At 32.9% G+C, this 20,723-nt stretch overlaps 1 protein-coding gene across 1 annotated transcript in view; it reads right to left on the bottom strand.

Annotated features, from left to right (window-relative positions):
• Positions 1-18,330, bottom strand: part of LOC128672507 (suppressor of lurcher protein 1-like) — a 67,226-nt gene extending 48,896 nt beyond the window's left edge. Inside the window, exons 1-2 of the mRNA XM_053749708.1 lie at positions 18,183-18,330; positions 5,967-6,020 (exon numbers count right to left, since the gene is read on the bottom strand). Coding sequence (XP_053605683.1) covers positions 5,967-5,987 — 21 coding nt within the window. The 5' untranslated portion in view covers positions 5,988-6,020; positions 18,183-18,330. The remainder of the gene's footprint in view (positions 1-5,966; positions 6,021-18,182) is intronic.
• Between the last annotated feature and the right edge of the window lie 2,393 nt (positions 18,331-20,723).

Genomic DNA, 20,723 nt, shown 5'->3' with positions numbered 1-20,723 from the left:
CGCAATTAGTTTGTAATCTTTTGTAAGCATTCTCATTGGTACGGAACGGAACCCTCGACGAGACGATGTACGAGTTCGACTCGCACCTGACCGCTTTTTCTTAAATGCGCATCCGTGTAACGTGTGAAGTATTAGATTCTGATGGGAATGGCAAGTAATATTTCGAACCTCAATAGAGGTAAAACGATGTCACAAGTTACCTACATTATTATCTTTATGTCTAGACCTTTGAGCACTTTTAATAATAGTTTGTTTTAAATAATCATTATTGATTAAATTTAAAACAAACTATTACCAAAATTACAAGTGCTAAAAGGTTACGATACGAGTATAAACATAATACTTTGACATAGTATTATTATTTTTCTAGCATCTAATATTATTTGCTTGTCAGAACTTGTCAGAACAGATCACATTTCACAAATATTTTGTACCCAACTGTGTAAAAGATAAAATAATATGATTGATTGAAATGATATTTGCGAAAACATAAATTATTTGTTGAGATTTTGTTGAGGAAAATAATAATCGTAATTCAGCTTCAAATTTATTCATGATGTCTTTTTTGTGAAAATCTTAATAAAACTCTAAAATCGAGTCTCTTTCATCAATCACAATTATTGTAAAATATTTAATCGTTTCTTTCATTTGTAAATATCTCTCTTTATTTTAACTGAACTCGTACTTTCAATACCACTTAAATTTCAGATAATAAAGATGAACTATTTGAACAGACAACTAAAAGTTTATGTTCAAATCTGCTATCGGTTAAAATAAATTTTTTATGGTTCTAAGATGTGAGGAAATAAAGACGATTTCGATTTTTGTCGTTTCCACATAAATAAACATTTTTTACACATAAATAAACATTTTTTGTGTTGGAACTGTGACATAACAAGTGTGTATCTATAACTGTTTAAATAAATGTGTGTGTAATTTATAATTTTTAGGTTGGATAGGTTGTTAATAGTATCAACCTATTGAATTGATTCACAACCTATATACAAAACGACGAAATACAAAACACAAGCCTCCACGAAGCTAAGTTTCAAAATTCACATACACTAAAACTGAGAAGTTTTGAACTACTTTCTATACTACATTGAGTCAGGTAACAAAGGTAGTTTAAGGCGAGTTTCTACAAATGGCTATTCGGCTACTGATTTACAATGTCTAAAACAGACAATGTTTAACATAACGACCATGAAAACTATATAGACGACGGAAAAGTATAACCAAATTATATAGAAGATTTTAATTCAACGTCCCGGCTCAATTCGTCTAATCGAATATGAGATTGGGCCAGGCACATGATGAGGGACAAAATATGTCAAAATATGTCTCTTGTCTCGTTTCTTTCCATTGTATTTCTAATATACGCATCTCTCAGGAGCGAAATAGAATATATGATGTTGTCTATATTTCTCGCACGATTTAAATTAGCAGGAAATTTCCGAATGTATTGCCTAGTAGGTATTGTCAATGATTTCTAACTGAAAAATAAACTAAATAGAAATATCATTCGTTTGCTAAAAATCTAGTTAAAACATTATACCTACCAAGAAGTATCGTATCGTATAAACTTTTTCAATGGCTCGGATCATTTAACCCTTATGTTTGACAATGAAATTATGCCATAACAAGTTTGTTTTCAATAAAACAGCAAACAGAGTTTTATTACATTTGCCATTCGAAATGAGAGCGCTTTCAATTTTACTGTATCCTGAATTAAATGACGAGGAAACGCTATCGGATTGGGCTCTCTTGTTATGCTAATATTCAGTCTCCGGAGATGACGAATTGTAGTAAAAAATGCCGAATTCTTCACCGAGACGAATGTGGTTTCTTACAAAACATGCTTCTTTAAGCATCCCGAGGGATGTCCTTGGAAGCTGGGATAGTTTGCGTTGGTTACACTTTAGTGTGATTGTTCAGAATAAACCTCATTTTTACAAGCTTTTTTATTACTTTGTTTAATTTAAGTGTATTTTGCAACACTTAAATTAAACAAAGTAATAAAAAAGTCTGAATTAACGATGTGGTTGGGAGCTTACATTCTGTAATACTTTATCTCATTTTCGTTTGTACCCAGTTGCATACGATACTGTGGTGCCGCGAAGCCCTTGAATGATATCGGCTTGGCAGTTTTTGAAATTGTTTGGACAAGTCACTTATGCACCTTTAAGTTAATATAATCATAGACCTACAATTTTAAAATTTGATATTATTATGACAGCTATTTTTAACTTCTATAATAGCAAATGTTTCACGAACAATAAAATCTATTTAGTTGAAATTAATCATAGATCAACAAAAAGATGAAAATAATTGAGAAACAAGAATAATAAAATTACTTCCGTATTTTTAAAATGAATGCCAATCAAAATGTCAAACTAAAACGAACTTCACTGAACTTCCAATGCCGGTACTCGTTTGACAAATTTTGTGAAAATTCATTCAAAATTCGAAGTAAACATTTTGCCCAGAAAATGTGACTAAATTATTAAGTTTATAATGGGGCCTTCTAACGTCTCGATTTTCTTAGCAATACAATTTAGACAGACGCAAAATACGTACCAGTGGTATCAATAATTAAAAATGTTTTTTTTGTAGAATTTTGTTGAAAATTATATCATATTTTCGTTCAAATCTATAGATTTAAGGTTCCAAAATCTTATATTTTAATTTTACAACATATAAATTAAAATACCTACTTGGAAATGCTATTGTTGCCTATCAGCCGACCAGCTGAACCTGGTGCTATGGGAATGAGCCAAAGGATCCTATACTAATACCTTTGATTCTGTTTGAAGTTTACATTACTTTAGGATTATTTATCAGGTTTTCACATCAATAAAAGTCTGTTTGGAATTAGTATAACATAATTGTTATTTTTTAAAATTCTTGTCGAAATTTACATAGAAGATGGTGACCCTATTTGAGAAGAAACTTTGTAACTTAGTTGTTATTTTGTCGGAAACAATGACTTTCGAGGCAAGGTTTTAGGCCGCTTGAAGATACGGGGATTTGCATAATAACAATGCATTTTAATATCATCAGGTTTAATGTAATTTCAAAATGTCCATAGTAATCGTGACAACCAACTTGTTAGAGAAATATGGATCTTATTGCATATTGTATTGTACACAATAAGTATTATTAAGAGATTATGAATAATTTTCGGAATTCGAACTATTTGATTGTAATCTTAAAATTGCGTCGTGAAAAAAAATATTCAAAATCGGAACATAAAGGTATGGATTTAGTAAGTACTTCGTACGGAGTACCTACTGATTCCATGCATCAAAAATTGACGTGACAAAGTGTCACGTCAATTTTAAAACTATTAGCTAAAGCTACAAACTATTAGAATATTTTGTATGGTTATTGCCAAGACGAAATACCGATAGAAACTAATATAAACAGTGTTGCTACCCATTATGTCATGGATTCCTTATTAATACCAACGAATATTTCAAATAGAAACTAATAGTGATGTAAGGTATTTGGCTTAATTCAATTAATACCAAAATTAACTATGTATCGTTGTGTCACGGTAATAAGTTAATTACACAGATCGTAACGAGTTTAGGTGATGAAAGCTGAGAACATACCACGTCACGTAAGATTTAGTACTAGACATAATAATATCTAGTAAATATACTTGTTTTCGCTATATATATTATCATAATTTTAATAACGATTAATAATTCAATTTTTTTTTAATTTAAAATACGTGTCTATTTTCAACGCATACGATTTATATAACTGTATAATTTTATGTGTTGAGCTCAGGTGATTGATTGAGGTGTTTCATACGCAGCAACAAAACGGTATTCTACTATGTTAGTTAACATAACATTTTTCATAATAACATCCCACTATGAAGGCACTTTTTTGAAACAAACAATAGACAATCCAAACATTATCGAAAGAGCAAACGTTTTCGCAGCCTTATCGGCTGCCGTCAGCCCTACTCTGTACCATAAACATGGGAGAAATTTCCACTTGATTTACGTGGCGGTTGAGTACATTCCATAATTAAGTGTTGATTATACAACGTTGCTGAATTTGCTGACAGCTATGGTGTATTGGCTTATTTAGCGGTAATATATGGCGTAATATTCTTATGTTTATAGACGACTAGCTTTTGCTCGCGGCTTCGCGTGTATTTCTCTGCGAAAGCGGAAATTATATTATTTTCATATAAACTTCATTGCCTTGTGCCATGCATTATATTCTTTCATTTAAATTTTAAAGATTGGTTTTCTAGCATGAACTATAATTTAAAAGGCTGAATAAATCCATCGCTGTGTTAAATTAAATAACAAATTATGTAGTAAATAAATACCTATATTATTTGACAGTAATATCAGCACCGTTAACGCGGTACGAAGTTAAGATTGACTCATTTACCCAAGCGTCTGCGAGTGACGGAAAATATATGGCGTCAAGTTTTTGCTTTGTCGCTCAAATTTATGTTTTTACCATTAATGCTTGAACAAACAATGTTCTGAATACTTTGTTGAAGGTGCTTTTATAGCCCAATTGTATTATAATTGGCGTTTAAGGCAGTAGTAACGTTGCCTTTTTACAGGTTCCATGTTCGAACTCCGATCAGATTTTGTTTGTTTTTATCTTACTTTACATTAGCTAGCTACACTGGGGCTTCGCTTCAGGAATTTCTGGATAAAAGTACCCTATGTATTATTTCAGGTTATATTCTACTTGTGTGCCAAATTTCATAACAATTCGTTTAGTAGATTTTCCGTGAAAGAGTAACATACATACATCTATCTATGTATGTATGTATGTATGTAAAATCTACTAAACGAATTGTTATGAAATTTGATCTCACAAACTTTCGTATTAATTATGTTAGTGGGTTAATGCACTATGACAGACTAATCCCAGGTTTTGGTCTTAGAAAAGTTTCACAAATAGCTTGTGTCATTATTTTTTTGCTATTACTCCAAATTATTAGGCCAAATTTATTGAACACTAGCTGTTGCGTGCAGCTTTGCGCGCGGTGTGTCTGATATCGCATTATTATACCTATTCATAATCTATAGCGTTTAATCAGACAGAAAGATAAACTTTCGCATTTATAAGTATTATTAGATTTTTTTTTTTTACAAAAAAACTACAACAATAATTGGTTCGCGTAGGCTCAAAAAAAAAAAAGACTAAAGTAAACTCAGAAAATACACTCCAATATCACATATAACCCGATTTATAGAACCTTTTTTTGCTTTTAGTACATATTATGAAGTGTATTTATATTCAAAAATATAAGAGATGTATATTCAATACTCCCTTTGAGAATATTAAAGCAAGTGATACGCATTTTTCTAGTTTATTTTCAGAATGGATACAATACATTATTCGGCTATCATTCATCGTGACACGTGTTGTTATGTCAAAGTAGGGTTAATATTCTATTAAAAATAGATCATACTGTAATTATTATTATTGTCGGCGTAATTATAATATTTTTATTAGATAAATCGCAACATGGTTCGTAGGGAACGTCTACCTACCAAGTTTTAACTACAGTCGTAATAGTTTGGAAATATAATGGCTGTTACATATTATAGAAGGACAGACAGGTATGACGAATTTATATAAATGTTTTTCTTTTATATTCTGCGACGAGACGTTAAAAGCTATTCAAATTGTGCTATTTTAATGGAGAAAATGGACACAGATTACAAAACGAATTCTGATATTTTTTGGTGTCCAAATAATGGAGCTGTAAAAAAATATTTAATTTCTCCGAGAGACAGGCTGATACGAATTAATATCTTAGGGTGAGTTGCACCAGTAAACCTTAAGTCAAGTTGAAGTTATCCTTCAACTTGCGCGCCGTTATCGCTTATATAAAATGGCGTTCTTTGCGTATTTCTGAGCAGGTCAAAGTTGACTGATGCAACGCACTTTAAGTTATAAAATAAAACTTATCTTACCTTCATATTTTCAGTACCCATTGACTGATATTTGTTCACATTGACAAGGTATACCTGAAACAAATCAATAATTTTATTATATGGTTAAGTATATTAATACGCATTTAAAATTAACTGAAGGTCTGTCACAAAACTGTTGAAGAGTTCCCACATTTGCCGATCCTGAGTGTACTATCAAGTCATGCTTGTCGTAATAATGCATTGTCATGGAACCTGAAGCGACGAGAAATCTTTCAATTCTGTAGGAAAAGTTGAAGTAGGTGTTTAACTTGCAAGATTTAATTACAGACTGAACACGTGAAACTAAACAATAGCTTGTAATTACATAATGAGATAAAATTAACCTGTTAAAAATCTCGAAAAAAATTATCTTTCATATATGTAGGTAGATATATAAATGCCCCGAGTAAAAACAAATACAGCCGAAACTAAAATATGATATGATCCAATTACAGTTAACCGATATCAAATGATTGATTGACAAACACAATTACAACATGTTATGTAGGTACATCGTGTTTTCTTTGATAATGTTTCAGTGATGTACTGTGTACCTTACAGGTGACTCCTGTTGATTTATATTTATGTTTATTCAATGTCATCGTGGATGATATTCGTGTCAGTGGTCTGACAACTAGGGATGCCGACAGCGGTGCGAAGTGGAAGTCGAAATAGTAGAAAGGCGGACTTCGGTCTCTGACGCTCAACGGCTGGGGAAACAACCGGGAACATGTTCACATGAGAGAGAGAGAGAGACAGAGTTGATACAATAATGATATAACATATCACTTACATTCAGGTCTCATCTGAAAATCAGTGTATCGCCCCTCTGGGTGATAGGTGTACTGAGATATGGACCTTTTTGTATTACTGCAACACAGAACACTTAATTTTCAATTATGTTTATGATAATATTTTATTTGTGTTTTTAGTCTGGTTGTGTATTTATGTTGTTGTTTTACAAATAAATGTTTTATCTATCTATCACTCGTTCGACAGACAACGCGCAGCCAAATCTAAGTCCAGAGCGTAGAAACAAAATATGTGACAAAACAAAACCAACTGCATTTGTCCAACAAAATAGCTAATAAAATTCAAGTTTAAAAAAAATATCTTATACCAGCACTGCAGACAAGCATGTTACAATACAATAAAATAACGTTAGCTTTTCCTGAACGCGAAAGTGCTTTACGTGTAGAAACACGTAAACTGAGTATATTTTATGTGTATACAGGAAGTTCTTGAAGTGCACTTGTTGGGAAAAAAAGGGTAGTTGCAAAACTTCTGTTAAAGAATAGTTTTGAAACAGATGCACAGTTTTACTGTTATTATCTACCTACCTGATCTTATATTTAAGTATAATTTATATTTAAGTTACGACTTTGCAAAATTGCACATGATTTTTAATAAGCATTTTGAATATATTTCTATATTCTATGTCTATTTATAGTATGTACCTACTAATTATAATGTAATAACTTTGTTACTAGTGACTTTGTTAATTGTTGCCAACTCACTAATAATTTTGAGTTCCAGGAAACCCGCTTAAATTAGCATTTTGATCAGTTTGTTGAATAACAAAACAAGTCGTGTTTAAATTTATTATTTATCATAACAAAATATGACTAGTAACGCCATCTGTTGAAGTTGTATTCAGTTGATGTATTTACTTTGACAGCGTGTATTTAATTAAAATTTTGGCAACATTTTTAAATTAAAAGCAATCTTTTTAAATCAAATGCAACAGTGAAAATCTTATCAAAATCTGTATAATATTTGTTTTACGAGAAGACAGTAACTGAAGCGGAGAGCAAATTTAATATAAACAACAAACAATTCGTTTGCTATAATTTACATATTCCTATCAAGTTTTGATTGTCATTCAAAGGCACTAGATGTCGAAGGCCGACAAAAACGAGAGAAATTGATGCGGCTAGACTATAGACAACCCAATTAGAATAAAGAGACCACAAATTGACGTTTGACGCCGTCCCATTAACAGTCCAAATATTGAATCGAATGATACCAAGGGGAAAATGAAAAAAATGCTGACTATATAATAAAAAAGATGTTCATTTCTAAAATTTAAGGGTAGGATATTAAATTCAGAGGAACGGAGGCAATATCGGAAACTCATTAATAACGTTACAGGCTGCTTCTAATTTCGTCGTGACTTGGCCATATTTTGTAAATGGATCAATTTTGCGGATATTATTAGGTGAACAAAAATAATTTCGTTTCTTTTTTTTTTCCGTAAGCAATCAATTTGTTTTGGGAAATATAACACAGTTGATTGATGATTTCGAGTGTAATCTGTGGTGCAAATTACACTTTAAATCTATATATTTTGATTATTTAAAATTCAGATTTTAGAAAATGATCTATCGGAAATTAGCATGTGATTTAAAAAAAAAACATAACGTTTTTGTGAAAAACACCAGAACTATAATAATTCGAACGTATCAGGAACTACAGAACTTCCAAGAAACTTTGATATTCTGAAACTTGCTACACTAAGTTCACAGACACGTGTAATAAACATAGTAGAGGCGATGGTTTTTTGTAATTTTTTTAAACATTTAATAAGTGGATATGAAATATTTTGATGTAATCCTTATGTCCCTCATATTTCCATTGCTGTGTTTGCAATTAATATCCGAATAAGGAACTCATCAGAAAAATAACAAAGCTTGAACAAATTAATTATTGGTAATTGATTTATTCTGATTGAAGCAATTATTCATTTTTCCATAAAATTTTAATAGATGCTGAAAATGAGTCGTCTAATAAATAAGGTCTTTGCAAAAAGAGCAAATCTATAAAGTGCTAGTTTGTCATCACTTGTGATATGGGTAAAGGGTTACAGCTAAGGATGCTAAAGTTCTTCCGAAGTTGAAGAGGATAAATTGTAAGGCAGACTTTGGGCTCCAACGCGTTATGGCTCGCTATACGTAACGCTTTTAGGCTAGCTGAAGCGGTGACAGAAAGGTCCCAGGTTCGAATCCTACTCGTGCCACATAAGATTGTATACTATGAGAGATAAATTATATAACAATATTGTATAATCTAATAAGATTGTATAATCTGACTCATGTATAGTAAGTAGTTTTTATTGTCCATAAATAAAACAACATGAGAAAAACTGCGCTCTAGTTGATAATTTTTGATGTAGTGTATGAAATAGAGAAGGCAATGGAAAATGACTTCATTAATATTCCAAAAGAGAGAGGGAGATAGAGAGACTAAAATGAGGACATTAAACATTCACTGGACGCGGTTGTAAGTTCGCCTCAAATAGTAACCGGCATTCCAAAATGACAAATCACCTCGCATTGCAACAAAAGCGAGGCAATTCATCATCTTCCACAGTTATCTAAGTTTTCGCAGACATTTCTGTTCGTCCAGGCGTATGGAAATCTAGGTTAATTCACACCTACTTAGGGTTGCACCAGTCAACTTTGACGTTTTACTGTACTTAGCGCGTCGAATACGATAAAACAATATGGCGTACTTGGCGTTAAAGTTAACATCAAAATTTACTGGGACAACCAAACTTTAATTAACGACGTTTGATGATTATTATCGAAAATTTGATTCCAAAAGAAAGAGCAGGTTCCTCGCTTTATGCCTACTAAGGATGAAACTGGGAAAACTCTCTTGACATATGATTACAAAAGAAATATGATTATAAAATTTATTTAACTAATTATTATTAATTATAATTAACTTGAATTAAATTACTAATATATTCTAAGTTACATTGTTACTATGAAGTTATGGACTTTTATAGTTCTATTGCCTGAATAAAAATATTTTTTATTTTTATTTATTACAAAATTATAAATATAAGTACCTATATTGATTCCTGAAATAAAGAATATAAAAATAGACATATTGTGAGAATAAAATTTAATACATAAATATGAATTTTCTCATAGCGAGAATGCCTTTTAGCGGTTGATATATACCTATATACTATGTCTTGAGGTCTACCTCAATGGAATCTATTCCTTGACTTTTGCTTTTGCTTCCACTAGATTATAGGTACCTTCAGTCTTTTACAGTCCATAAAGCTATTGTTGCACTAAAAGCCTCTCACGATAAATGGCACATAGTCCACTCTAGGTACCTGAGATGGTGATTGCACCAGGTGTATAGGTTTTTTTTCCCAATCCCACAGATGAGCCCACAAAACAGTTAAAAGTGGCATCCGAGTTCCGCAACTGTCTCTGTCTACCACACGACAAAGACGTGATATACAGTACAGTACAGTACAGTACAGTATCTGAATACTTTTCTATAAGACGATGTAAAAATCCTTACGCATAAAATAGACTATAGAAATAGCTAATGTGTTGGCCAGTAATTTTAAAGCCACGTCTGTTTCTAAGTTTTCTTCTTTTAAACCACGCAATGGATGTTGATTCAGATTTTTTGTTGTTTAGACAATTTATCAAAGAAAATTTATACATATATAAGTTTATTTGTTAGACAAATTGAAAAACCCCCGACTTTCAATATTTATTTCGCTATAACTTTGAACAGCTGAACCGATTTTGATCAAACATATCTAAGAACTAACGCATAAAAATTGGCTATCAAATAAAAAAACCGCATACAAATCTGTTCACCCGTTGGTGAGCTACAGTGACACGTACACAGACAGACTGACACACTTAGCAGTCAAACTTATAATACCCCTCTTTTTGCGTCGGGGGTTAAAAACAGCGTATTATCCCATACGAAGCCGGGCCGGTTCGCTAGTAACAAATAAATAAGAATTACAACGCTAAAAAGGCTAAAAACGAGCATAGCAGCTATCAATTTGGAATCCCTTAATTACGGACGAGCCAGCGAAGGGTTGAATTCTGACATTATCGCGGGAAACGTTTTTGTAAAAGGACAGAATAAATATTTATTTGTAGCGACAAACACACCGCCTCCAGTCAAATCTGCTTAGGACGAAAATGTTAAAATTAATTTAGTTGATTTAATTAACGCTTGGAAAGTGAAGGGTACGTGTGTAAACAAGTGTCGTAAAGTTTATCATACCTCTAAAATGTACGTTTAACATTTAGTAATCTCTCTATATTTAGTTAGTAGTTTAAGCGTTTGTGTATATATTCAAACAATATCTCTGAGGACCGTTAAGAAACAGTGTAATAGTCTCGCCAGAGCACGCGAGCAAGTCAGACGTGTCGCAAGTTTAATTTAAATTCACTAAAAGAGCCACTAGTCGATTTTGGACCCTAACTTTAAAGTGTATAAACACATATTGGCGAGTAAGTCACGAGTGAAATACAACTAATTACCACTGAGCAACACACCGCATTACCGGAGTCATCGTCAGTGCCCCGCCCCTCAATCCTCTCGAGCAAGCGAGACAGGCTCCGTGCTGTCTACACCGGACTAATAAGTAAGTGATCTGCAACGACACACTAACACAATGAATGAGCACCGATCACCAACCGGCTGCGGTCACAGTGACAGACTCGGCGGATCTCAACCAAATCTGTCCGAACTTAATCCAAACTATGATACCACTCCGATTCGTATCACTCAACGTGTTAAGCGAAAAGTACTCGATGATGATGCCTGGATAAAAACAGAGCTTTCAGATTTAAAAAAACAGGTGTCTGAAATAATGGTAATATTGAAAGCTACTAGCGTTTCCCAAGCTGAAAATATCAATAAGCTTCATGAAGACGTCACTACTATCAAAACTCATGTAAATAGTATTGGTGACACCATCGAAAGTATTAAATTAGATCAGAGTAATACAAAACTAAGACTTAATGAGTTAGAAACAAAAACAGAGAATATTGAAAAGAAAATTGAGAATTTAGAAACAGATTTAAACCAATTTAGGGAAACCACAACGTTGAGTACTATAACTACAGCTACTGAACCATCTATAAGTTATGAAGAAATTGTAAATGAAGTTCACGAGCGACACCAACGCTCTAAAAATATAGTGATATTGGGTATTCCAGAGCCAACTAGCCCAATCAACCGTTTCACTTACAATAAGGTTGAGATTACAAAAATCACAAAATCTATTTATCCAGACTGTCCTGAACCAAATAAAACCTTCCGACTAGGAAAATATAAACCTGGTATAAATCGCCCCATCAAAGCCTGCTATACATCGGAAAATACCGTAAAAACTATATTACGCAATAAGAGCAATTTACAAATGGACACCATTAAAATATTCTCTGACAGAACGCCCCTGCAAAAACAGCACTTTCAGAAATTAAAAGAGGAATTGAAAAGTCGGAAAACAGAGGGAGAGACCAATTTAGCCATAAAATATATTAAAGGAGTTCCCAAAATTACCCAAACAACGGGAGAGAAGCAAGGAAAAGAGACATCCAAGTCAAAAAACTAGCAGCCCCCTCCAGGGGGAAGATAACACACAAGTTCATCAAAAACTATAATGACATAAAAAGTTCTCATAAATCTTTGAAATGCTTATATATAAATGCTTGCAGTCTTGTCAAGAAAGGTAAACTGGATGAACTTAAATGCATAGCTGCCCAGATAGAACCGCATATAATTGTTGTGACTGAAACATGGATAAAAAATGAAACCGACGTCCAAAAACTCAACATTCCATGCTACACCCACTACAACAATTTCAGACAAAATCGCAAAGGAGGCGGTGTTTCAATCTTTGTTCACAACAACTTAAAGCACAGGATGATTGAAGACCATTGTATAGCTGACAACAACCACTACCTTTGGATACATCTTGAAAAGCAGTCTCTGGACATCGGTGCTATATACAACCCCAACAAGAAGAACGTTGACAACTTCCTTGAACTATATTCACAACAACTGGAAAAAAGGAAAAGAGCTTTGGTTTTTGGGGACTACAATTTTGACTTACTGGTACCTGACAAGGAAACTCGAAAATATAAAGATATTTTAAAAGAGAACAACTTTACGATAATAAACAAAGTCCACCGGAAGTACTCCACGCGTGTAACAGAATCCACAAACACGATTATTGATCATGTATGCACTAACTTAAAAGACAACAATTTTAATTTTAGTCTTATTGAATCATCGATGTCCGACCATCGACAAATATACTTAGAAGTTGAAAACCACTATAGTAAACCTGTTCAAAAAATTTATTACACAGCAGTAAACTATAAAAAGTTACACGACTCAGCAGAACACAATATAAGGAAAGACGAAAGCGCATATGAAATGTTGGAAGAAAGTATTCTAAAATGTCTATCTACAAGTAAAGTCACTAAATCTAAGTACCTAAACCCACCACGTCAAGACTGGATTACAAATGATATTATTCAAGACATCGACAAACGAAATGAAATTTGGCATAGATACAAAACAAATAAAGAAGACATAAAACTAGAACAGGAATTTAAAGAAGCTAGAGCCAGAGTATATAAGAAAATTCAAACAACCAAAAAAACATACTACTTCAAGTTCTTTAAAAATCACATGAGCAAGCCTAAAAAAATGTGGAAAGCCATTCATGAATTAGCTAGTAACAACATCAAACATACAGCAGTACCGGACAAAGTCATCCTGAACTCGAAAATAATAACGGATATGCAAGAAATTTGCGAGAGTTTCAATAGTTATTTTTCTACTGTAGGCTCAACACTTGCAAGCAAAATCCCAAACAAATACCAAAAAGTTGACCGAAACGATACACAATCACCGAACATAGTTAAAGCGACTGAGCTAACAAGTTTTGTGCCGGCAACCGTGGACGAAATTATTCAAATAATTAATGACTTAGACCCAAATACTAGTTCAGGCATAGATGGTATCAGCACCAAAATGATCAAATGCATTAAAAACATAATTGCCATCCCGCTCACCAATAGTATAAACAATTGTTTAAAAATGGGAGTCTTCCCGCAGTCTCTAAAAATTGCCAAAGTAACACCAATTTTTAAGAACGGTAATAAATCAGATCCGTGCAATTACCGTCCAATTTCAGTCTTACCAGTCATTTCTAAGATTTTTGAAAGAGTGATCTACTCTCGAATAGAGAAATACTTAAAATCAAAAGATTTTTTGTACAACAAACAATACGGGTTTAGGCCAAAATCAAACACACTTTCAGCAACAATAGACCTTGTGACTAAAATAAAAAATAAAATCGATGAAAAACAAATAGTACTCGGTGTATTCATAGATCTCAAGAAAGCGTTCGATACAATCAGCCACAAACTACTTCTTGCCAAATTGTCAAATCTCGGTATCACTGGTAAGGCACACGACATATTCAAATCATACTTCCAAAACCGTAGGCAGATAGTGAAAATAGGACAACATCAAAGTACCCCAACTTTAATGACTTTCGGCATTCCTCAAGGCTCCATTTTGGGGCCTCTTTTATTTCTAATTTATGTCAATGACATAAAAAATTTGGGCCTTAAGGCTGACATATCTCTTTATGCAGACGACACTTGCTTATTTTATTATGGCCACTCATGTAAAACTTTAAAATTAAAAGCACAAAGAGATCTTAACAAATTAAACGATTGGTTTTTGTCGAATCTCCTCACTATTAATACTGAAAAAACTAATTTCGTTATATTTGCTGCAAAAAACAAAAATCTCGACGATATAATAAAACTTAAAATAGATAATGATGAACTAAAACAAAAATCTAGCGAAAAATATCTTGGCATTATCTTGGACCATTACCTCGATTTTAAACAACATATACATAAAATTAAGACTAAATTGACATCCTTGTCAGGTGCCGTTCGTGCGGCTTCGAACTGTCTTCCACGTAAAATCAAATATATTATATATAATTCATTAATAAAACCACACATAGATTACCTAATAGAAATCTGGGGTACAGCCGCAAAATCTAATTTAGAACCACTACAAAGAGCACAAAATAAATTTATTAAAACACTTTTTAACTATGATTATAATACGCCAACCATAAAAATATATACAGACACTAAAATAATGAACATAAACCAGACATATAAGTACTACACATGCACGTTAATCTATAAAATTCTTAATAATAAAATACATACTGTTCTAACATTCCAAAAAAAAAGCCAAACCCAAAGAATGAAATTGCGTAATGCAAATCATTTGGTATCTCGCGCCCCGAGGACAAAATTTGGTTCAAAAAACATCCAGTTTGAAGGTGTGAGAATGTATAACCAACTGCCTATAGAAATAAAAGAAGCAAATTCACTAGGTACTTTTAAAAGAAAATTAAAATCATATATCTTGGAAAATCAAAATTAAATAAATTGAATAAAGGTATATTTAAAAACAATATTGTAATAAATAAACGTACTTTATTTAGATAAATGAAGAAAAATAAAAATACTTAATTAAATAAAGTCAAATATATAACATAACACTATAAACATTTATATTAATTTCACAAATAATAAAATAGTAGTAACAACCAAATATACATTCTACTATTAACTCGCTACTCATCCGCTAATCGCCTGCGTCTATGATCGCAACCTTAATAAACATCAGCAGCGTAAACGCGTGAAGTACCCTCACTCCTGCGCTGCGTACCGGTTGCCGGTATTACTTACTACGGCAATCTACCCTACTTATAAAATGGCTTGTAATTTTTGTTTTATTTTCGAAACTTATGTCCATATCTTTTATTGTTAACTTGCGACTTATATACGTATATGTACTTAGCTCGCCGTCACACTAATTACTGTAAGTAGTTAGTATTATTATTTCTCTGTAAGTGAATGAAATGTAATTATTCTTTTTGAGAAATAAATAAATCTTTAACCGTAATAATTGAGTTTGCAAACGAACGCCACAAACTTACAAACTGTGTACATTTTTGACGTTTTTAACGTGAAAATAGTTTAAGTTTAAGAAGAAATTACTTATACATAAATCGAAAGATCGCGCGGCAGATACTTAAACTAATAAAATATTGATTATTTTTGGTTTTTCTAACCCTATATCACTGTCTTGAGGGGATCGTTAAACATAGCTTGAATTTCGCATGCTATGTACAGTACATGTTACATACATGTACATGTTATGTACAGTACAGACACAGCTTTGTGATTACAAAGCTGTGTCTGTATAATACCTTCCCTTTGTTCAACACCGTTACCAATATAATCAGTTGTATTTGATACCCTAAATCATTCATTGTTTAATCAGGCAAATGACGAATCCCTTGGGAGACTATACATTACTTACCCGAGATGTTATCCGACGTTCTAGCTGCACTACTGAATACTTACAGTACGCGGTGTGACGCCGTGCCAATGGTCAACAACTAAGAATGGCGACGACCGTGCGAAATAAAGCGAACGACTGAGAAAGGAACCCTGAAACGCTCAGATGTGCATGAGAGAGAGAGAGAGAAAAGTGCGACCCCATGTTTAAAAACATATTCACTCCAGGGAAGCCATGACATCTCCATGGGCTTCATTGGTTACCGTGATCACTTCCCATCAAGTGAGCTACATACCTGTTTGCCTATTACATAAGTATAGTAGTATAAAAATGTGTGTATGAAAAAATACGGCGACAACACAAGCTACAATACATGCATTACGGTACGTTTTAAATTATCGTACCGCGCCGCGTCTTGTGGCCTTGTAAAATTTGTTGCTTAGGTAGGACAATTTTAAGTTAGGTTAAGATGCTTTGCATGATATTAACTAACAACTAAATAGGCCTTGGTATTAACTAACATTATTACATTATATAATATTTGGTAGTAAATCAGGAAATGAATAGATAATCCAATCTCATCAACCACTAATATTGTAATTATGTACAGCTAACGTTAAAATCAATAAATTATACCTATATTTGGCGAACTTTGCGTTATAAGTTGACGTTGCATCTCACTCATAGAATGATGCGTTTCAATTGCGAAGGCAATACGAGTTTGAAGATTTGATCCAACCGAAAGGTGCCAGGTTCGAATTCTACTCGTTCTACATGAGTTCGTATGCCATTTTGACTCATGTATGTATGTTGGTAGTTTTTATTGATCACCACTCAGTTTTGGTGAAGAAAAATATCGTGAGGAAACAGGCAGTGATTTATTTGTCTGTATGGATCCTAATCTTAATCTAAGTCTAAATCCTAACTAATATTATAATAATGCGAAAGTAATTTTATTTTGTTTATTACCTCTTCACGCTTTATATACTCAACCAATCTTCTTGAAGTTTTGTTCACATCTAGTTTGAAATGTGATATGTTACCTTGTATTCCGGAAAAATAACTGTTTCTTTTGGGATTACGCGGGCGAGGTTGCGAGCAAAACCACATCATTAATATTGCATTAAAAGTCTTCGTATGAACACATCTATAAAACATTAACTGACCAAAATATAGAATATTCGCTCACTTGAAAATCATGAAAATTATCATTTGCAGGTAGTATTTGTTGGCCAAAAGCCGAATTCTGCGTACATATAACACGCATTTGGTCGGTCTGTTCGTCCGCTAAATGACCCGATTATGTTGGGGCCAAAATTACCGGCGCCAGGAATTTTCCCGGTTAGTTCCCGCAAATCTGTGTTGAAGTGGACCTCGGAAATATTCGTGGCTCACATTTCTGAATGTGCGTTATGATTGTCGATTATATAAAGGATAGTTATTTAGCTACAGGTCCTAATATTTATAGAATACTAGCTTTTGCCCGCGACTGCGCCCGTATGAGTTATTCAGAGAAAGCGGAACACAAACTTTCACCCCCCATTATAGTCAATTGGGGATTGATTACACTATGTTTGTACGTGAGCCTTTAACTATATGTATACCAAATTTTATCAAAATCAGTCTATCGGTTTAGCCGTGAAAGCGGAACAGACAGACAGATAGACAGACAGACATTCGCGTTTTTAAAATTATTATCGATATACTCTGTATTTAAAAAAACCGTAACTAAATGGCAATAATCTTAGAAGTTTATTTATGCATAAAATAATACCACAGAATAAAAAGGAAAAAAGTATATAAATACGTTGTATGTGATTGATTCAATTTAATTTTAAACAAAACACATCGATATAAAGTTGAGAGTTTATTTGTATGTTAATTTTATTTGGGTTTTGCTTAGCAGTGGAATATAAATTAAATTAAAAAAAAAATACAACGTTGACACTTTTTGGATTCATATTTTTGATATAGGTAAAAAATAGATTGAAAAATAATATATTATTACTTAATAATAATACTTACTGCAACAATCGATGTTGACTATGCCGAAAAGGAAAATATCTAAGGAAAACTTTACATTCCAAAAATCGAAACCACAAAACTCGTAGCTACGAGTTGCTACGATGAAGCTACGGCGTAGTCGACCGACAGCGACCGCGCGCGCGTTCTAACTAAACCGTAGCCCGGCTGAAAATGGGAAAATGTCATCGCCACGTGTGCTGTATGTCATTATTGTCAGTGCGCTGCCATTCTTTTTCAACAGAATTCAAAATTTAGAGGTTCTCAATATGTGCGGATTCGTTGCTTTTAAGTTTGAATGTATATTTTACTTAAGTATTAAATTGTTAAGTCAATTTATGAAAGTATAAAGCAACCACTTATTATGAAGTTCCAAGGATATTTTCAGTTCTCTCCTAACATATATCTCACTAAGCAATTCAACTATTTAACCTAAGTACATTTTATCCACAAGCCAGTTCTTTTAGCATATTTCTATATGCGACAGAAAAAATGATATTTTTTCGCGCTTACAACATATAACGGGACTTTTCATGAACTTTCTAATTTAATAAAGCCAACGTTTGTAGTCCCCATGATGTAAAATATATGATCATAGAAATTTATATAGCATTCAATAAAATATGCGTCTTACTAGCATGCGTTGTCGAGGTGTATTATACAGAAAATTTGATATCGTAGTTTCGATGGATACAAAATACATCACTGTCAATCAATCAAAAATCTTATACTGACTCCACTTTGAAAATGAGCGAGTGCAGAGGTAAAATGGTAACCAGTTATAAATAAAATATTATACGAATACAACTAAAAACAAACTATCAACGGGTTCACTTAAAAAAGAAAACTAAATCTAAGAGCCTCTCGGCGCTACTATGTTAAAATATGTATCAAACAAGTTCGTATTCAGAAGGCTTTTTGGAAGTTAGTTCACGTGATCAGAGCCACCAGATGCGACAGGCAAATGAGAACATATAGCACTACGGGGAAACCCCGCAGTCCAACTTCAGCAATTGATTCCCGTTCCTGTGGGATCGTGCGGCATTTTATACATGGAACATATTCCTTTTAAAAATGCAGTTTGAATATTTTAAATTTTGTATTCTGAGAATTTTTCAGATGATATTGTTGTATTTCTTCTTGTTTAATTTCACTAGTGTGTATGCGACTACTTGTCACTAGACGTTGGTAGTCGCAATAGTCATATAGTACGGTTCTTCAATTAGGCAGTTTAGAAACTTTGAAAGCAGCGCAGCGTACTTTTTATCTCAAAGTCACAAATCTTTTACACATATAATTTAAATTCGACACCAAACTGGAGCTGCCGATTATTTTTGTACGACAAAGAAAGAGATGTCTTAACTGCACAACAAATATTTACGAGCGACACTTTCACAAAATCGACAATGTTGTCCGCCATGTTGTAAGCCGGAAAATTGCAACAATGACACCACCAGGATATACCAACTTATTGAGGCTTTTGAAAACGATTTTGTAAACGATATTTCATTACTTATATTAGGAAAGCAGTGTATGTTTCATACAAAAAACAGGTAAAAGAGAGGTATTTTCACCTTCTGTCAGAAAAAACTCCCAGAAAGCGCTTCCCTCTATAGAGAGGGACAAGAATAATTTTATATAGTAGGTTTATATAAAATTACCTCTTGTCCCTGTCTAGTCTATATAAAATTAATTGTTACGAATGTGGTAAGGAAAAAGTGGTCTGATAACTGGGAACGCTGACGACTGTGCGAAGTGGAGACGAGAAAGCATCAAAGCTGACACGGGGCTCCGACTTTCAATGGCTGAGGAAACAACTGGAATAACACTGATGAGAGAGAGGTAGAGAAAATGATTTTTTGGGTGTGAAAAACATTCAAACGTTTTGCATATTGCATGTATTGTCCCTTCAAAAATAAGCAACCCCTTCGAGTTTGGGAGTATTTAATTTGCTATTACAAGGAATTTGGTCCTAAAAAAACATTCATTGGTATTAAAGGGCTTTTACCCAAAATATTTTCTCTTTACATAAAGGAGTGAATATGATCAATTTTAGCTTAAATCTATAGGTACATAATAAATATGAAAGTTGTTTGTTTGTGCTTCTTTCTAGATTAAACGCTCCATGCATTTAATGGAGGATTGAGTGATTTTTTGTTTATTTTATTACACAAATACAGTACCTATATTAAATTGTGTACGAAAATAATTGTTGTTAATTTATTTTTGAGATCAACCAACTTCACTTTTATTCTTTTTTTGTTATTCTCTAGTCGGTTGCTTGGATGAAATATATATATATATATATATATATATGTATATATAATTTTCATGTTTATAACTGTATTTTTTAGTTTATGTAGGTACAATAAAGTGTTCTGTATTGTTTTGTACATTGAGATAGCTGGAGAGTGAAATATCAGGTCAATATACTTTTTTGCCGCCACAGCTAATCTATAAATCTATACATATAATAAAACTGTAATTGGGCTATGTCTGTACATAGGAGATATTGAAGAAAAATATGGGGATCTGGGCCTTAAA

This window comes from Plodia interpunctella, chromosome 9 (assembly GCF_027563975.2).
Source record: "Plodia interpunctella isolate USDA-ARS_2022_Savannah chromosome 9, ilPloInte3.2, whole genome shotgun sequence".
Lineage (NCBI taxonomy): Eukaryota > Metazoa > Arthropoda > Insecta > Lepidoptera > Pyralidae > Plodia > Plodia interpunctella.
The sequence above is the reverse complement of the archived record's forward strand: the minus strand, read 5'-3'. Positions and strand labels throughout refer to the sequence as shown.